The sequence below is a fragment of the Mesitornis unicolor genome, unplaced genomic scaffold (genome assembly GCF_000695765.1).
Source record: "Mesitornis unicolor isolate BGI_N332 unplaced genomic scaffold, ASM69576v1 scaffold44433, whole genome shotgun sequence".
Classification (NCBI taxonomy): Eukaryota; Metazoa; Chordata; class Aves; order Mesitornithiformes; family Mesitornithidae; genus Mesitornis; species Mesitornis unicolor.
The window spans coordinates 1-17967 of record NW_010173458.1 but is presented as its reverse complement, the minus strand read 5'-3'; the positions used below and the strand labels follow the sequence as shown (position 1 = coordinate 17967).

Below are 17967 nucleotides of genomic sequence, written 5' to 3'. Positions count from 1 at the left end.
AGATGAAGTTTTCATCTCTGAGGAAGGTCTGGATTAGATTAGGTTTTACAGCTTTCCCTTCACATAGCTCTGGTTTCCCATGGAGCTGGGTGCCCCTGCAGCCCTCCTGGTTATTTCCCCTGTTTAGGTGTAGATGTACATTGCCTCTACGTGCAACTCCCCAGGCATATGGTTTCCCCCTTGGTGCTGAGTTGTGGTAACACAAGAGCACACTCGCACACATGTTTCCAGTTCAAGTTGTTCAAATCAGTCCCCACTTACTTCAGATGCAGGTCTGTGAGGGGGGATGGAGATGCTGGCAGCCCCTGACCCAGAGAAGAGGTTTGAGAGAAAAGCACATAGAAAGTAGATTTAAATTACAACATGGTTGTTTAATGAATCAACCTTATTTACCAATTGCTCTTTTTTTTTTGCCTTCCATTTTGTAGCTATAAATGGTTCATGGCTTTGCCTGTGCCTTTGATCTCCTAGTAACGGCTTTAGATTTTACCGTAAAATTCATGAAAATAAATTTCATGCTCAGAATGCTCATCCTGTGGAATGAGAGGCAAGGCTAAAGCATCTTTAACATTCCTCTGGCAGAGCACCTACATAAAAAAATGATAAGGAAGTAGTCTGGGCTATATTTGCAGCCAACAGCACTTTCTTTCCCACAAGTAAAGGCATTTCCATGTGTTCAGACCCTGTCCTCCCATCAGGGAGGACGTTTTGAGGTGGATCTATGAGCTCGAAGTCTTTTAGGTACCTATGAAAAACAAGGCTCCTAAAAATGGGCATAAAAGCTTTAGATAGCTGTTCAGATGCTTGCTCCATCCGGAAGCTTTCAGCTGTTTATATTAGCTCTGTAATTTAGCATTTTGAGGCATTAATGTTCCACTGAAGCTGTTGTTTGAAAAGAGCAGATTTCATGTAGCTCATAAAGAATTTAGTACAGTTGTATCCCATGCTGAGCAGACACTTAATCACCTATAGACTTCCTGTGTGAGAGCAGTCCTGCAGAGGCCAGCAGAGCTATTCACACAAGTAAAGTTAATTGCCCATTTGTTCTAGCATTTGCCAAACCAAGGCTTTGATTCTCAAGTGTTTCACTGCGTTTTCCTGCATTAGCGACAGCCCTGTAAAATTCACATATGACAGCTTGCTAGTGGGGAAGCAGCTAACCCTTATAATTAGTTTCATTTGAGCTGTCAGGCAACCGTGACAATACCACAGTTTTTTTGAATCAGTTTTACAGATCTTAAAGCTGGTTTAGATCAAGTTCAGGGTTTTGTTTAAATGATTTATCTCCCTCTGCTGTACTCCCACCGAGGGAATGTGACCCCTCTGACAGCCACTGGTCTGTCCTTGTGCCCCCCTTCCTTGGACCTTGCTTCCACCTCATAAAATTGCCCAACTTCTGCCCCAGAAGCCACTGCTTTTTCTCTATGCACGTGTAGCAGCTCCCAGGGCTGGGCAGGGGGACACAGCTGAGCTTGGGAGCATCCCCAACCCACAAGGGAGCAAGCCACAGCCATACAGCCAGGACACCTGCAGCCCCACCACCACCCCTGCTGCCACATTTGCAGAGTCTGTGAAAAAAAAAGTGATGGGAGGAGACGCAGGACCCAGCTGGGTTGGGGGGCAGGACTTTGAAAACGATCTGATGTGCCTCAGGTGGGAGATCAGGGCAAGTCAGCCCTTTTCCAGCAGGGTACAGCTGGGAGCAGCAGTCAGTTGCGGGAGCTCTACAAGGGTTTGAAGCGGGTTTTGGGGTGTTTTTGTGGTATGGGTATCAGCTGGCCAGGGTGGGGCCAGGAGCAGCTCACTCAGCATGAGCCAGGAGCAATCACAGGGGTTGCAACAATTTTCCATCACTGAGTACCTGCTTTGGCTCTAACGTGGCTGGAAACCTAAACCTGGGGGTTTAAAGTGTGGCTACAAGTGTTTATTTTCTGTGAAAATAAAGAACTGCTGAGCACTCTAACAGCCCTCCTGGCTCTGCCCCTAGCGCAGTGAAACTATGGGTCTCCTCCCAGTCCAACAGCGCTGGGTTATTTCTAAATAATCTCATTAGCCGCTACGTGGACATAGAGCTGGAATCACATTTCTCTGAGGCTGCTCTAGAGTAAATTACAGTGTCGATGTAGGTGTTTAGCCAAAAAAAGAATTGCCCCCATTACTCTCTGACTGCCTTTAAGTAGCACCTAAGCTTTTTGTAAGGGCTTGGTGGTTTTGGGTTGCATGTAAATGTCATTAACAACAAGCTTTCAGCCAAAAGAAATAACTTCTCCCCTCTCCTGGCTCACCCGAGGACTTGGAGGAGACCAGATGGCCCCAGTGTTTGGGAACAGGGTTTGGCAAAGGAGACCTTTTCAAAAGTTGGGCTTTGCTAAGATGAAACATAGCTGTTGCTGCTGTCCTGTGGCCAACTCTGCTGCTTTTTTCTTTTTAAGTCTCAAGTCATGTTGCTTTATTACCCACTGTACAGACAAGATGCACAAACCTGTGTATGAAAGGAGTGAAATAGCCCAGTCCAGAGAACATGCTGAATTTTCAATGCCCCGAGGCTATAGGTTTGGGTTTTTAAAGTGCATCTTGGTGCTACTTGCTGTGATGTAATGTTCTCGTTTCTAATTCTGTAGATGTGGGAGGCAGTGAGCTGCTCTCTGAAATCTTGCAATAAAAGCTTGGTATGAGGAGGAGAGGATTTATGCTGTGGAAAATGCCCAAGCTTTGCTGTGAGAAATGTATAGCACTGATCTTTGGCTGAGAAATACCATTTGCTCGTCTCAGATCCAGGGCAGGGTTATTTGAAGGTCGCATGGTCCCCAGCAAGATGCACGTGATGGGACTGCTGGGCTGCCCTGGATGCGCTCGTCCTGGTCCCGCTGCAGGGATGAGCCCGAAGGCACCAGTGGGCGAGGAGAGAGCTGTACAGCGGGCAGGAGCCCACCCCGATGGCATCTTTATGTGTAAATACTGTTCCCATCCCCTCGCCCAGAGCAGCAGGCAAGTTTGTTGGGGAGGCTTTGTGAGAGAAGCAGACGCGGAGACAGCTGCATGGCAGAAGGAATGTGCCCCCATTTTGGGTGACCGTTGCTGGTCAAGGAGCTCAGCTCCAAGCCTGTGGGTAAAAGGTGTTTGTAGTTTTTCAGGGGTCTCTGCAGTGCCCATGGTACAGTTGGGTTTGTGCAGGCATTGCAACAGGAGACCCCAGGGGTGCAGGGCAAACAGAGGGAGGGGAAGTTGTTAACTGTGGTGCCAAAGAAGGACATTTTTAATCATTAAAGTAAAAGTAGAGGTTCAGAACCCACATGCGCTGCAGAGCAGCATAGGATCCATAGGAGCAGTTAGAAAACCAGTGCTGCTGGTTGACAGGTCCAAGAACACATTGAAGCTGGAAACACAGAAGTTGTTTGTGGCTTGGAAGTTGGGTTCTGGTCAAGCTGCTGAGTAGAAGCATAAATCAGAGCAGACAATACAGGAGGGGAAAAGTTGAACAAGTCAAAACAGCTTATGGAGAGCTGGGCATGTGAAAACAGATAGCAATATTTTAAGTATGCCAAAAGCAAGAGGGCTGAGAATGCGTCTGCAGAGTTGCCAGCTTACTGGCGCAAGTGAGGAGGCTGAGACTGGGACTGAGAAACACTGTGACTTCCAAGCAGGAGTCACCATCGTTGTGGCTGAAGGTCCTGGTCTGCTTGTTTAAGGAAAGAAAGAGGAGGTGCCATGAGGGGCAGGGTTTGGAGGATACGTTCAGGTACAAGCCAATGGCTCGAAATGCATTCTGCCTCTACATCCAGATGGTTCACCCAAGAGTTGTGCAGGAGCTGGGCTGAAAGCTGCAAACAAACATACACATTTCTGCATTAAAACCGACTGCTGTTCTGAGGAGCTGGAGGCTTTTCCTGTATTTTAAGACAGACAGTGATGGATAGAAAGATGTGGGGAGCTGTTCCTGACGATTTGATAGGAAAGATAATTAACAACAAAATGAGAAAACACCAGGAGGATGAGGGAAACCAGTAGGGCCCAAGGACACACTGACATTTCTGTGTTGGAGGATGCTGTCTCACTTCTCTGCTAGAGTTGTGTCAAGCCAGTGAAGCTGAGAGTAAGCCAGAAGCAGCTGGTATAATGTACACCTTGGTCCTGCACAGGAGGCTGTCAAAGAGTTGAACAGAGTGACTCACAGCAGATTGCCCAGGTAAAGAAAGAAAATGGCCTCAAAATAGAGCCAGGCTGAGTCCTGTGACACCTAGAAATCAGGCTGGGGAGTAGCAGCCCTGTTAGAAGGCTGTGTGTCCAGCCCTTTTCTCTGGGTTAGCGCAGTTGGTGTGGGTTTGGGCAATAGTGTCTGCTCCTGAGGTTTGGCTGTGACCTGTGCCTCCCACCAAGCCCTGCCTGCCTGCCAGCCTGCCATGCTGGGAACCCCTCTTGCCAGGGGTAGGGGTCTCACTGCCAATCTGCTCTCTCCCTGCAGGAAAATCCCACCTGGCCATTGTACAGCGGGTGAACAACGAAGGGGAAGGAGACCCATTCTACGAGGTGATGGGCATTGTCACTCTGGAGGATGTCATTGAGGAGATCATCAAGTCCGAGATCCTGGATGAGACGGATCTGTACAGTTAGTGTCACAGAGCAGCTACTGTGGTTGCAGAAGCTAGGGTGGGAGCCCACACAGACAGGCATGTGGGTAGGAAACAGGCCAGAGCAAATCATGGTCCTTCCTCACAACATCTCACAGTCATGGTGGGAAAGACAAGAATGAGGGAGAGATGCTGGTCAGATGTCAGGGAGTCTTGAATGTTTGAGATAGAGAAGCACCAGCATCAGCAGCTGGTGGCTGCACAGGGCCTGACCCAGGGACATGTGTGTTGGGCATGAAGCACCCATGGGTGGTTCCCAAGCTCCTTTCCAACTGTGGGTGATGCATCCAGCCAGGGCAACCCAGGACTCGTTCCTGAGAAAGAAGTGTGTTTCACCACCCTGCTCGCCCTCCCCAAGGAGCTTCTCCCAAGGCATGTTCCATACGCTCCACCACAGCCCTTCCATACGGTGCAGCAAGATGTGCCTTTCTATTTACGTGTGTATATATCTCTATATATGTGGTATGAGGCTCTGCAGCTGCAGTGGCTTTGTGGGTGCTGCAAGTGAGCAGCTGCTCTGCTCTCTGCCCTGCAGCGGACAATCGGAAGAAGGAGCGGGTGCCCCACCGGGGACGCAAGCCCCAGGACTTCTCCATCTTCAGGCTCTCAGACAGTGAGATGAAGGTGAAGATCTCCCCACAGCTCCTACTGGCTACCCATCGGTTCATGGCAACAGGTACCCTTGCCTCCGTGCAAGCCTTGCATCTCCCTGCAGCAGTACCAGCCCTGTAGGGCATCCCTGAGCCATTCCTGAGTCAGGTGTCCCCCCAGCGGAGCAGTTTCTGCCTGGCTGGACCCTCACCCTTAGCATCTCACCAGCAGCACCCTTAGCTGCTCCACCAGTGTGGGTCTGCATTTGGGGGTGCTGAGGCTGCGGGAATGGGGGCCATGCAGCTCAGAGGACAAGGAGTTCTCAGCAGCCCTGGCCCTGCTGAGCAAGCATGTGTTGCCTCCCCTCTAGAAGTGGAGCCTTTCAAGTCCCCCTACCTTTCCGAGAAGATCCTGCTACGGCTTCTGAAACACCCCAATGTCATCCAGGAGCTCAAATATGACCGAAAGAACAAGAAAGCAGTGGAGCATTACCTCTACCAGCGCAACCGACCTGTTGACTACTTCGTCCTCATCCTGCAGGTGTCTGAGGCAGTGACCAGCAGAGGGTGGCAGGGGGTGGCCTGTTTCTTCTCATAGCCTTGCTCTGGGCTGCTTCTGCCAGTGGAAATGCCTGTCTTCTCATATGAGGTGGTGGGGGTCTGTGCAGCCCTGGGTGGGTCAGTGGCCAGGAGTGCAGGGTGCCCATCTGAGTGGGTTTTCTTTATCCTTACAGGGGAAAGTGGAGGTGGAGGTTGGCAAGGAAGGGCTGCGGTTTGAGAACGGGGCGTTCACCTACTATGGTGTTCCTGCCATTATGGCTGTCATCTCCTCAGGTAAGGACTCTGAAGACTCTCTCCAGCCCTGCCTTCGCTTCTGCAGCCTCCATGGGGCTAAACCAGCTGGTGGCTAGGAGAAAGGGCTGGCCATGGGATGGGGTGGCCCTGCTGTGGGATGTGGGGCAGGCAGGAGCCCTCCCTTTGGAATTCTTAGCCCTCCATCTGTCGTTTCAGATAATGATGTGCGGAAAGTGGGCAGTCTGGCTGGATCCTCCTTCCTGCGTAAGTATTTTGGGACAGGCTGGGGCTCTAAAACCTTTCCTTCGCTATACCAGCTGGCTGGAGGAGAGATGGGTTTGCACCCCATGCAGAGCAGCTCAGGCTCTGCACCGAGGTCACTGCCTTTAAAAACCTCAGTGGAGAAACAACGTGCTGAGAGGCTTATGCAGCAAAAGTCCCCACAGAGGGACTTTGAGGTCCCTTTGAGGTTTCAGGCATGCACTGGGTCCCTGCAGGTGGATCCCAGCATGGCTGGCACTGCAAGGGGTGCTGCAAGGGGCACTGCCCAGGGGTGGCAGCACACTCATGCCCACAGAAGCAGTAAACCTTGTGACTTGGCATAGTGCATCTAGGTCTGAGTGTAACATCCCTAGACTCGGTTGCATTCCTGAGGCTCAGAGCATGAGCTGAGTGTGAGTCCCATGCCAGAATTGCAGAGATGGGTAAATTTACCTGTGAGTTGTTCGCACATGGTTGTGGGGGAAATCAGCTGAGTTTAAAGTAGGTGTCCCAGTCCCAGTAAATTCCCTGCCTGCAGAGCTGATGAGTTAATAAGCAGATCCCCTGCATGCAGGAGCTGAGAGGGAGTTCTGATTAGGGGAGACTCTGAGCACCCCCCTTCTTTGCTGATCACTGCTGCAAATGTTTAGTCTCTGGTGTCTTGGAAGCAGGTGAAGGTGCCCCAGTCCGGCACATCCCTCATCCTAAACCCCAGGTGTTGCAGTTGTGTCTGCAGTGCTGGTCAGATCTGTGAGGATGCGCTTGGTGCCTAATCAAAACAAGAACCCACCAAGTTCAACCTTTAGGGAGGTGTAGGGAGGGATGTTGTTGAGAGAACTAGGGGAGTCCCTTGGGGCAGGTGACTGTCACTTTCATGGGTCCTAGTCTACGTGTAGCTCTAGGGTTTACCTGTTTCGTGCTACTTGCTTTGCTTTCATTTGAAAGGGTGGCTCATGGGCTACTGAATTAACCCTGCAGGGCACATTCCTGCTCCCCTGTGCATCTGCACCATGCTTGGTTTGGATGGAAGAAATCAATGAAGTGACCAATTTCCCCTGGGACGTTGCTGTGTGGCCCGATGCCCCCACGCCCTCTGTGACCGTGCCCAAGGCCCCAGCGAGGCTCGGGCAGTGAGTGCTGCCCACAGGACACGGGCCAGGCAGAGCACGAGCCATGGTGGGAGCCTTGTCGGTGTGGCCATGTGTGTCCTCAGGGCCGCCTGCTGGGACGCCGACACTTGGGGCTCCAGTGCTCCCTGTGCTCGCACATGATGCTGTGTCACAAGATGCTTCCTGCCATCCGGCCACTCCTGCCTGCAGTGAGACGCATGTGGTGTCGCACCCTTGGCCAGCGGGGAGGCAGGCTGGGAGGCAGAGGTCACAGGGCAGCTCCCATGTTGGGCTGGCATTCTCCTCCCAAGGCCCAGTAGAAATGAGTATAAGTAGGGTCTCATAGCGTGGAATGCAGACGTTAACCCTTGAGAATTTAACTATTTGTTATTAATTAACCCTTGTTATGCAACTTTTTTATTGCCAGGCAATCTTTGGCACTGGGGGCCAGGGCAGGGGCATGGCCAGCCCCAAGGCGGATCGGGCAGTGAGGGCAGGGAGCGAATGCTTGTGGTTATCAACCCGTCCTTTGCTCCTGGCTGGATTGAGGTTGTTCTGGGCAGCACTTCATGCTGGTGCCTTTGCTTGGACTTTTATTTGCAGAAGGTTTTGGTCCAGGGGAGAACAAAGAACAGGAGTTACTGGGGGAGGAGGAGGGAGATTGGAAGGAGGGGGCTGCAGGGTGAATTCCCTGGGCATTTTCCCTTGGAAGCAATTTTAAAACATTATTCACATAGGCAGTGGACAGTGCTGTGGGCACAGTGACTGGAGGGAGGGCAGTGGACCTGGGGCAGGAGGGCTGGAAGCTGGAGGAGAGGGCTGGCAGTCAGCGAGCCCATGTCTCCCACTGCTTTTGAAATGGGTGCTGCCAGTGGTGAGAGCAAAAGTGAGGCACCGGGAGGTGTTCACAAGTGCATCATGTGCATCACTCAGTGCTGTGTGTTGGTCTCTCCATGCTCCCCATGGAGCCCTGCACCACTGATGAAGAAGCATCCCAGCCCCCAAGCAGGGTGCCTTTGCTTGGTTTAGCTTCAGCCCATCTCCCAGGTGGCACAAGCTGACCACAAAGTCCCCTCTCCTGGCAGTGGCTGGTGAAGGGCTGAAGCGGGGTGCCAGCACTCAGCCAGTGGGATGAAGATACTCCCTGCCCACACTACAGCTCTAGGGAGATGTGTGGCTGTGCAGACAGGGCTGGCAGGAGCTGGTGCCCCCCAGATTCACCTCCTCTCACCTCGGCAGAGCAGCCTGTTGATTTACAGTATTGAAGTCTGTCTCTGCTGGTGTCCCTGTCCCTGGGGCTGGCGAGCCAGAAGGTGTAAGAGGGATGGGAAGGGGTGCTAGAGGCAGTGGTGGGAGCTCAGCCCGGGGCTGCTGGCACATTGTATTTTTTTCTCATTCTTCCTCTTGGTCTGTCCCTTACCCTCACCTTCCTCTGTCCCCTCCTTCCTTCCCCCTCTCTCGGCAGTGCCTGTCTCAGTGTCCCGTACCTTCGCCTTCAGCAGAGGGGACTCCCTGGCTGGCTCTCCAGGTAACAGGGCATGGCTTTGGGCACATGCTGGGCTCCTTCCAGACAGTACCCCATGCCAGGCAGCTTCTTACTGGTTGGAGCAATGGGATGGGGACAAGAGGGAGCCATGGATGCCTTGGGCTTTTTTTGGTGTATAGCTTCTGTAATTTCCTACACTCGGTGCTTGGGTTTTCTTGCTATTTGCTGCTTCTGACAATGGTTACCTGCAGCCCTACATGCACACTGCCCTGCTTCCCTTGCTTTCTGGCCATCTGGGTAATAGAAGGGTGTTCTGGCAGCAAAGTCAGCAAGATGTTGATGTCACCTGTGCAAGGAACAAGCTGCCTTTGTTCCCTAATAAATCACTGACCAAACAAAATCCATCACACAGCATGTCAGAGGCCATCAGTCAATGTGAGTGATGGGCCAGCTTGCCATGGCAGCCTCTGCTCCTGTTCTGTCAGTCACAGTGGACAGCAGCGTGCCCTCAAGGCAGGTTAAGTAAACCCCCATGGGCTGCCAGCTGCAACCAGGAGTATTTGTGCCAAATGCTGTGCAGGAGGCCTGCATTTGCAAGAGAGCTGTCAGTCAGTCAGGGTGACAGCCAGGCAGTGGCCCTAACCTCTGCTGCCAGCGCCAGGTCAGATGCCTGCCCAGTCCCTTTGGTTTGCCTGGGGCTGACATAGTACTGAGCCTCCACCACTGGTGTGCACCAAGGAAGACCCTACCACAGATCCCCTGTAGGGCCCCTGCCCGCCCTGGTGTCCATGAGGCATAGCTGCCGGAGATAACTGCTCCACCCTGACCATGCACCAGCACTGGGAACCCAAGTGGCACCATGACTGAGGGTGTTTGCCTCTGCTGTTCCGTCCTGCAGTGAACAGGTCACCATCACGGTGCAGTGGACTCAACCGCTCTGAGTCCCCCAACCGGGAGCACAACGACTACGGTGGCAGCTCCACACAGCTCCACAGCAGCAGCAACAACATCTACACACCCGACTACTCCGTGCACATCCTCTGCGATGTGCAGTTTGTCAAGGTATGGGCTGGGCTGGCAGGGCCTGTCTCACGCCGGCCACCTCTGCCCACACACCCTCTTGCCCCTGGGAGCTTGGTGGGTGCCTCGTGGGCACTGGTGGGTCTTGCACTCCTGCTGACTGGGGATTTGGTGCCACCAAGTCCCTGGGAGGTACCGGGGTGGCTTGGTGCTCGGTGAGCTGGGTGTGTGTGTCTGTGTGCCCAGGTCACCCGGCAGCAGTACCACAATGCGCTGGTGGCCAGCCGCATGGACAGCTCACCCCAGTCCCCTGACGTAGAGGCCTTCGACAGGGATTCAACCAAGGCCTCAACAGCACGAGAAACCCCACAGACACCCAAGGAGGACCCCACCACCCTCCTGAACGAGAGGAACAGTATCATGTGTGAGTCACTCCGTGGCCTCCCTTCCCTGCTGTGGGCCAACGCTGCATGTCCCCTGGGGGGATGCCATGCTTGGACATGCTGGCATGACAGGCATGCCACCACAGGGACGCAGTTGCACATGGGGCATGTGGGCATTTGCACGCACACCTTGTGGATGCTGTTTTGCACCTGCACGTGCACACAGGTGCAAGTGAACAGGCACATAACTCCCTGTTCCCCCTGCGCTCCTGCTCCCCGGGGGTCCCTGGTACTGGGACCTGCTGCCACTGCAGGCATCCCACTGCATCCTGTCCCAGGGCACAGGAATGCTATGCCACCATGCCTGCCCTATGTCCCCGCAGGCAGCCACTCCGAGGGGCTGCGCAGTCCCAGTGAGTCGGTTTTCCTGCACATGGAGGGCATCCCCTTCATCCAGGAGGAGCTGGCTGACAACGAAGAGAACAGCAAGCTGCAGAGTGAGTCCAGACTGGGGGACACACATACAGATGACCCTGGGGGTGGCGAGGGCTGCGGTGCCCTGGGGCGCTGCAGCCAAACTGGGCTTTTGCAGACAGTGAGTGCTGCAGCACCATCCTGGAGGCAGAATCCCTGGGCAGAGAGGCTGGGACCAGCTCATCACCGAGCAGCTCAGAGGAGACGCTGGGCAGGAGGCTGCTGAGATCCCTCAGTGAGTGACTGACCTGGGGAGGGGGCACTGAGGGGCGAGCTCTGCCCAGGCACCCCACTGCTCAGGTCAACTCCTCTCCAGCCCCATCCTGGGGATGCCCTGCATGAGGCTGGCATGGAGCAGTGGGGGCAGCCCAATTCCCTGGCAGCACCCCAACAGCAGGCGAAACTGTGCATAGGGCTAGTTCAGGCAGAGCCAGCTGCCTGGTCTTAGCCCAATCCCATGCACCCTTCTGTCCTGAGCACCCTTAGCCCCCAACACCCCAGACCTGGGCACCCTTGCTGCTGCAGGTGGGCGCAAGCAGCAGCCATCATCGGAGGGCGAGAAGACGCCAGAGGAGAGCTCCAATTTCACCCCATTAATCACCTGAGCAGCAGCGTGGCCAGAGCACAATGCTGGAGGCCCACGCAGACTGGAGGTAGGAATCTGCCTCTTGGTGCAATATTCTTTCCCCAGCAAATGGGAGGTCACTAAGTTTTAATAGTGTAAAATCAAGTTTCAAGCAACAAAGCCAAACAATGGGGTTTGGAGCCTATGCAGGTACATGTGTCACTGGGGGCTGGAGCAGGGTGAAGGGATGCAGCAGGAGACTCCATGGAATGGATGTCAGAGACAGAGTGAGACCCTAACTTGTGTTTTCACAGCAAGAACTGTGTCTGCAGCAATATCCCTGGTCCTGGCTAGGAAAGGTGCTGCAGGTTTGAGCAGCAGCAGTAGGTCAGGGAGGGCAAGCTCTGGCCACTTGCACCAGACTGTGCTTGTGTTTTCCAGGTCTGCAGCATGAGGGTCTCCTGCCACAAGGCTCTTGTTTGACAGCAGCAGGTCTGCACTCGCTCGCTGCCCACCTGCCCGCTCCTTCCGCCCCTCCCTGCAGGACTTGTGCAGAACCCCATCCCCAGGCGAGAAAGGATGTGCCCCTGGCAGGGCTGAACCACCCAGGCGGCCTGGACCAGCTAGCTGGAGCCCGAGGGCCCTTGCCCAGCTGCTCCCTGGTAGCATCTGGTATCAAGGAAGTGGTGGAAAAAGGAAAGGTGAAGTGTGTGGCACGGTATCCCTGCAGGCAGAGCAGGGAGGGGCGGCCCAACCCAGAACTGCCCTTAGCATCATTTACCATCTCCATCCCAGTGAGGCCCAGAGCCCCTCAGAGCTGGGTGCTACATAGACGTGGTCTCTACCATGAGGAGAATGTGCTGTTTGGGGGCTGCCACACACAGCTCAGGGCCCCAGCACACATTTGTGCCATGCCTAGTGCCATGCACACTCACATCAACACAGCCCGGCACTCCCGAACCCCTGCCCAGCACAGGGCAGGGAGCCCAGCTCACTGCTGAGCATAGCCCCCTCCCTGGGGAGGGCTGCTCAATGCTGCATTCAACCATCCTCCTCTCCGCGCACGGCTGCCTGTACAAGGGAGGCTTGCGCCAAGCCTTTGGGTTGGTACAGATCAGTCAGTAGTTTTTTTGTAGAGGCTGAATGCAACAGGGATATTAACATTAAAGTGATTTCTCCCTGAGCGATGCCCTGTCTGTGTCAACGGGTGCAGGGCAGACGTGCTAACCTCTCCCACCAGGCCAGGCTGCCCTTGTACTTGCAGCCAGAAGTGGCTGGAGTAACAAGACTTGGTGCTGCTGAAGGGAGCAGGTAGAGGACCAGGTCAGCAAGTGCTTCACAATTTCTCCCCATGAGTCTGGGCTCTCTGTCACTCTTACTGCCAGAAAAACACTCAGAACTGCTAAGACTTACACCACAGCAGTGAAGACAAGGACTGGGGAAGAACAGGAGTTAATATCGTGCTGTTGCAAACACAATAGTGGGATACACGTGCTGGAATACAGTCTGACAGATAACAACTGAAACCTCATAGTCCAGCAATGCTGAGAAAACTTTAGCTGGAATAACTACATCCCTGTCTGTGCTCTGCCTTTCTAAGGAAGTACACAGCAATTGAAAGGAGGCCAGAGGAAAGCAAGCACTGGAAAACAACCTTCCCCAAAGGCTGAAGGAAACGGGGTCGCTTAATCTTAACTGGTGAAGGATGTGAAGGGGAGAAGGGAAATTTTCAAATACATAAAAAGCTGTTGCAAAGAGGAAAGGAATAATCTGTTCTCTGTTGCCATGGTAAATGGGATAATGGGTAATGAGCTTACACCACAGAAGTGGAGAAATTTAGGTCACTCATTAGGAAATACAAGGCTGGTAAGGCTAGCAAAGCACTGGTACAGATCACACACGGGGTGGTCCAGACTCCACACCTAGAGGTCTGTAAGGACAGAAGTGTAGGCAGATGTCAGAAATAACAAGCAGAGTTGATTCCTTCAGCTCTTGAGATCACCCCTAGAAGTCATTCTTTAACCATCCCAGCTGTGGATGGATACCAAGAGGAGAAAAAGCTCCCCACCTGCACAGAGGAAAGACTGCCTCTGGCTCACTTGTTACATGATACAAACACTAATCTGAAAAGGACACAGACCCCACACACAGTCTCTCTGCAAATACAGCAAGGGAACAAGGCACCAATTTTGCCTTTGCTGTCTTTACCTGCAGCACGAGCAAAATCCATTAGGACTGCAGTGACCATCACTGCATGATCCAAGGAAAGGGGCTGCTCCCCTTTCTTCACCAAGATCTTGGCAGGAGGCTGCTCTGTCAAGGTGGTACTATCAGCTCACAAATAGATCTGCAAACAGTGACTGCAAAAAGCAGCAGCAGATGGTCCCAGCTCTTTTTCAGTGCCAGAAACACAGGCAGTTGCTAGCAGGCCCCACTGAAGCCAGGGGGAATAGATGGTGGTTCACCAGGGGCCTGCTGAGAAAGAAGAACAGGAAAGATCTGTTTTTCTACATATTAGCAGCAGGCCAGGAGCTCCAGGCCAGGGAGAGATGGCCAGATGGCTGGGTAACACACAACTATCCAGGAAGCAAGCACATACAGATGGACAGGGTGGGCTGCACAGCACCGGGCAGGGGGCACAAAGACAAACACAAGATGGAGATGGGAATGGCCAGCTTCACACAGAGCCACAGGGAGCTCTAAACTACACACTCCCAACAGGACTGTGCCCCACTGGGAGCAACCGTGATCATCAGAGATGCAACACACTGCAAGGGAGAAAGGGAGACCTTGAAACAAACTGAGTAAAACCCAGTGGACAAACTATGATGCTGAGGCTTTAACCTCAGCCTGGGAAGAGGCTAGCACAGCCTGAAGGCACATCACACGAGGCAGGGGTATTGTTCAGATGGAGGTTTAATCTTCTGTCAGCAACACAAAGAAGCAATTATCACAATTACAAATGTTTGCTCGCATAAGGCTCAGGACTGGGTAGGAAAAAGCCAGCAATAGCTTCTTCCCTCCCCAAAATACTACAGAGAGGCATTAGTCCATAAGCTGCACGAGATCCCAACTGACTGGGCTGTTATCCCACAGCGCATTGCACTGGCACCAGACTTTGCTTAGATCAAACTGATCTGTTACATGTAGTTGACTTGGATGTGCTAAAGATGCAGCTCTACGTGCCTGAAGAACAGGCTGCTGTCAGTTAAACAAGAGTCAAAGCAGCTCATGCTGCCCCCACCCTCCTGGAGGCACTGGCTTACCCACCTTATTGCAAGGGGTACTTCAAAAAGGTCAAAAGAATTATTATCCCCGATTAAGCTACTGCTCTCCTGTCTTTATTAAACCCCAGGAGGTGTGGGACAAGGCAAGCCATGAGCAGGGAAAGACGTGGACTACACACTACAGCTTTGGTGACTTCATGTAAGTTTGGTTGTTCATGTGCTTCACTGGATTTTTGTGACGGTTTCATGGATGGACTTGGCCACATAGTCCAGGTTCTTGGTAGTCAGGCCACACATGTTGATGCGCCCACTAGCCATCAGGTAGATGTGTTTTTCCTTGATCATATACTCCACTTGCTTAGCTGGGGAAAAAATCGGACATCAGGTCAGAGCACTGACCCCACAGCTCAGAAAAGCCCAAAGAACCAGTCAGAGCTGCTTGAATCTTTCACAGCAAACAAAAAACTTGCAGCACTGGCCACTGAAATGCTGCCTGATGCTGCATCCCTGCCTAGCCAGAGACAGTGAAGCTAGGACTCCAGTGAGGTCCCAGATTGATTCCAGCCTGGCCTACTCGAACCCAGTTCACCCCCAGCAAAACTGTCCTCACCCAATCCTCCCTTCACCAGACCACTTGGTACTTACGGTTCAACCCTGTGAAGCTAAACATGCCAATCTGCTCTGTGATGTGGTTCCAGGTGCCCGGGGTCCCAAGAGACTCCAGGCGAGACCGGAGCTCTGACCGCATCAGCAAGACCCGATCTGCCATCGTCTTTACATTGTCCTTCCTGCAGCAGGCAGGAAACTAAGCATGAGGACAGGCACCTGTCTGGTTTGGAGCCATCTGGCCAAGTCTGGCACTCAGAGACAGTTTCCCCCCTTTACCTCTCCCACCAGCCCTGGCGACACGTACCACTCGGCAAAGAGCTGCGGAGAAGAAAGTGTAGTTGCCACAATGCGCGCTCCCTGAGAGGGAGGGTTGGACCAAGTGGTGCGCACAATCTTCTCCATTTGGGACAGGACACGCTGCACGTTGTCTGCATCCTTCCCCACCACAGTCAGGTTCCCCACACGTTCATCTGTGGATAAGCAGAGAGATGTTACCCTCTGGTCCCACACATCACTACAAAGCGGAGCTCTCCCCACCCCCCAGCATGCGAGCCCCATCTGTCTGGGTATGATGCTACTGGGCCAGCTTACTGCCAGACACTCACTGTAGAGCCCAAAGTTCTTGGAAAACGACTGTGCACAGAAGAGCTCAAAGCCCTCGGAGACAAAGTATCGCACAGCCCAGGCATCTTTGTCCAGGCTGCCAGAGGCAAAACCTTGGTACGCTGAGTCGAAGAATGGAAACAGGAACCGGCGCTGCAAGGAGGAACAGTGTTAGAGTTTTCCCCACGACCTTCACTTTACACCCCACTGGCCCCACAGGAGGGGAAAATGACCATTATGCTTCCAGGCAAATTACAAAGGAAACATGGTCCAGTAACACCTGACTGGGTTATTTTCTTTCTACTGGGGTCAAGGAATAGAAAGACTAAAGTGGTCAAGAAAAGGTCAAAACTGCATTCAAGGAGACAGGTATAAGAGAGGCACCACCTTATATCCTACTGTCTAGCACCACGGCAGGTGCCTGTGGATAATCTTTCCAGCATGAGAAACCTCACTGCGGCATGTGTCACAGAGTTTGAAAGCATGAACTTGGAGGCATGAGCAGAACTGGTATGTTTCTGTCCTCTCAGCACAGACAACCAGCATCCTGTCAGCCTCTCCCTTCAACACCTTCCCTGTTCCAGTTCCTGCCACATCTCATGCCAGTCCCTAGAGCCCATTTTGGATCCAAGTACTCTTGCTTGCTCAAGAGCTATCTGTCCCTTCAGCACTGCTTTAGCCCCAGCAGCAGCTCATACCTTCATAACAGCAGCAATCTGCTTCCACTGGTCAGGAGTAGGGTCTGTGCCTGTTGGGTTGTGGGCACAGGCATGAAGGATGAAAATGGAGAACTCTGGGGCTTTCTGAGGAGAGAGCAGGTCTTGGTCATGCACGTGGATGAGACTGAGCACCCAGAGCAGAAGGAGAGGCCCCAAGCTGCTCTGGGCACCTGTAGTCTCTTTAGCAGACATCTACTTCCAGGCAGAGCAGACAAGAGCCCAGCCAGCTGCTGACAGCACAGCACCAAGTTCAGCCTGTCTCATGCCAGTTTTACTCACCTCCATGTCATCCAGCAGCCCCTCGAGATCCAGACCCCTCTTGGCAGCATCCCAGTAGTGGTAGGTTCTAATATCTTTAAAGCCAGCATCCACAAACACAGAGTTGTGGTTCTCTGAGGAAAGAAATCACATTTCAGAAAAGCAGCACCACACCTCCAGCAAGCCACCTTCTCCAGTTCCAGTATCACCCTTTACTCACAAGGGGAAGACCCCTCTCTCACTGCCCAGGCCCATGCCATTTCTCCCTCACCCACTGACCCACAGGGCTTCCTGCGAGGAGGTGGCAGCACTGACGACAGCACTCACCCCAGGATGGAGAGGAGATGTAGACCGGGGTCGCTGTGTTGTTGTTTCCATTGTACCACCGCCTCAGAAACTCCGCACCGATACGCAGAGCGCCTGTTCCACCCAAGGACTGAACACTTCCAATCTGTAACAGAGAGAGTTGCCAGCAGGGTCCACCTAGATCAATCTGGCTATCAGTGCCCAGAGAACAGAGGTGCTTGCAAGAGCAAGATGGGACTCCCAGATGTGCTCCCTGGGGTCACCCCAGCCAGGACACCATCCCCTTCTAGTGATCTTCAACTTCCTTCAGTGCTCAGGACTACCCTGACACCTTCAACAGTTATAAATAGACTCCAGTTGTTTCTGTCACTTTTTGGCACAGATTCCCATCTAGTAGCTTATTTTAGGAAAGGTGGTCTATTATGTGACTTCAGTTTCCCATAGAACAACCATAAAAGATGAAAGAAAAAACAAATTCCAATAGCAGCATATGTTGCCTTTACCAAAAACTACAACTACTTGCACGAACAGCTTCGAGGACATGGGTTCATCAGGCAACATACAACCAGCAAAGACCATGTCAGAGAAGTCCTCAAATCCTGCCAAAATACCATTATGCCACACAATAGCACTGTTTCACTCGGTCTGCTAGAGAGACGCCTCAGGTATGCCAGTAGGTCTCCCAGCAAGGTGCAGTCTCAGTCCCTTACATCACCTACCCGGTTCTCCTTGATAGCGCTGCTGTCGTCACCCAGGGCGATCCGGGAGGCATTGGCTCGGAACTCGGGCAGGCCCAGAATGGGCAGGTACTCGTGGTTCAGGCTGTTGTCATTGGCTATCATCTGCTCCACCTTTTTCACCACCGGCAAGACCCATGGCTGCCCCTCGTCCGTGCGGTAGGCTGTGAGAAGAGGAACAGCCGTCCTTTCCGCAG

The 17967-nt window shown here is 53.0% G+C and overlaps 2 protein-coding genes across 2 annotated transcripts; one reads left to right on the top strand and one right to left on the bottom strand.

Annotated features, from left to right (window-relative positions):
- Nucleotides 1-4462: 4462 nt before the first annotated feature.
- CNNM1 (cyclin and CBS domain divalent metal cation transport mediator 1) lies at nucleotides 4463-11351 on the top strand (the record flags this gene model as incomplete). The annotated part of the gene is made up of 10 exons (XM_010180739.1): nucleotides 4463-4606; nucleotides 5164-5304; nucleotides 5590-5759; nucleotides 5953-6052; nucleotides 6230-6277; nucleotides 9768-9931; nucleotides 10136-10313; nucleotides 10656-10769; nucleotides 10820-10981; nucleotides 11272-11351. Coding segments are annotated over 10 exons (1301 nt in total), but the record flags the coding sequence as incomplete, so codon positions are not given.
- A 3038-nt stretch (nucleotides 11352-14389) lies between these two features.
- On the bottom strand, nucleotides 14390-17938 carry GOT1 (glutamic-oxaloacetic transaminase 1, soluble; the record flags this gene model as incomplete). The annotated part of the gene is made up of 8 exons (XM_010180738.1): nucleotides 14390-14900; nucleotides 15184-15326; nucleotides 15452-15617; nucleotides 15753-15903; nucleotides 16449-16553; nucleotides 16749-16861; nucleotides 17055-17178; nucleotides 17753-17938. Coding segments are annotated over 8 exons (1128 nt in total), but the record flags the coding sequence as incomplete, so codon positions are not given.
- Between the last annotated feature and the right edge of the window lie 29 nt (nucleotides 17939-17967).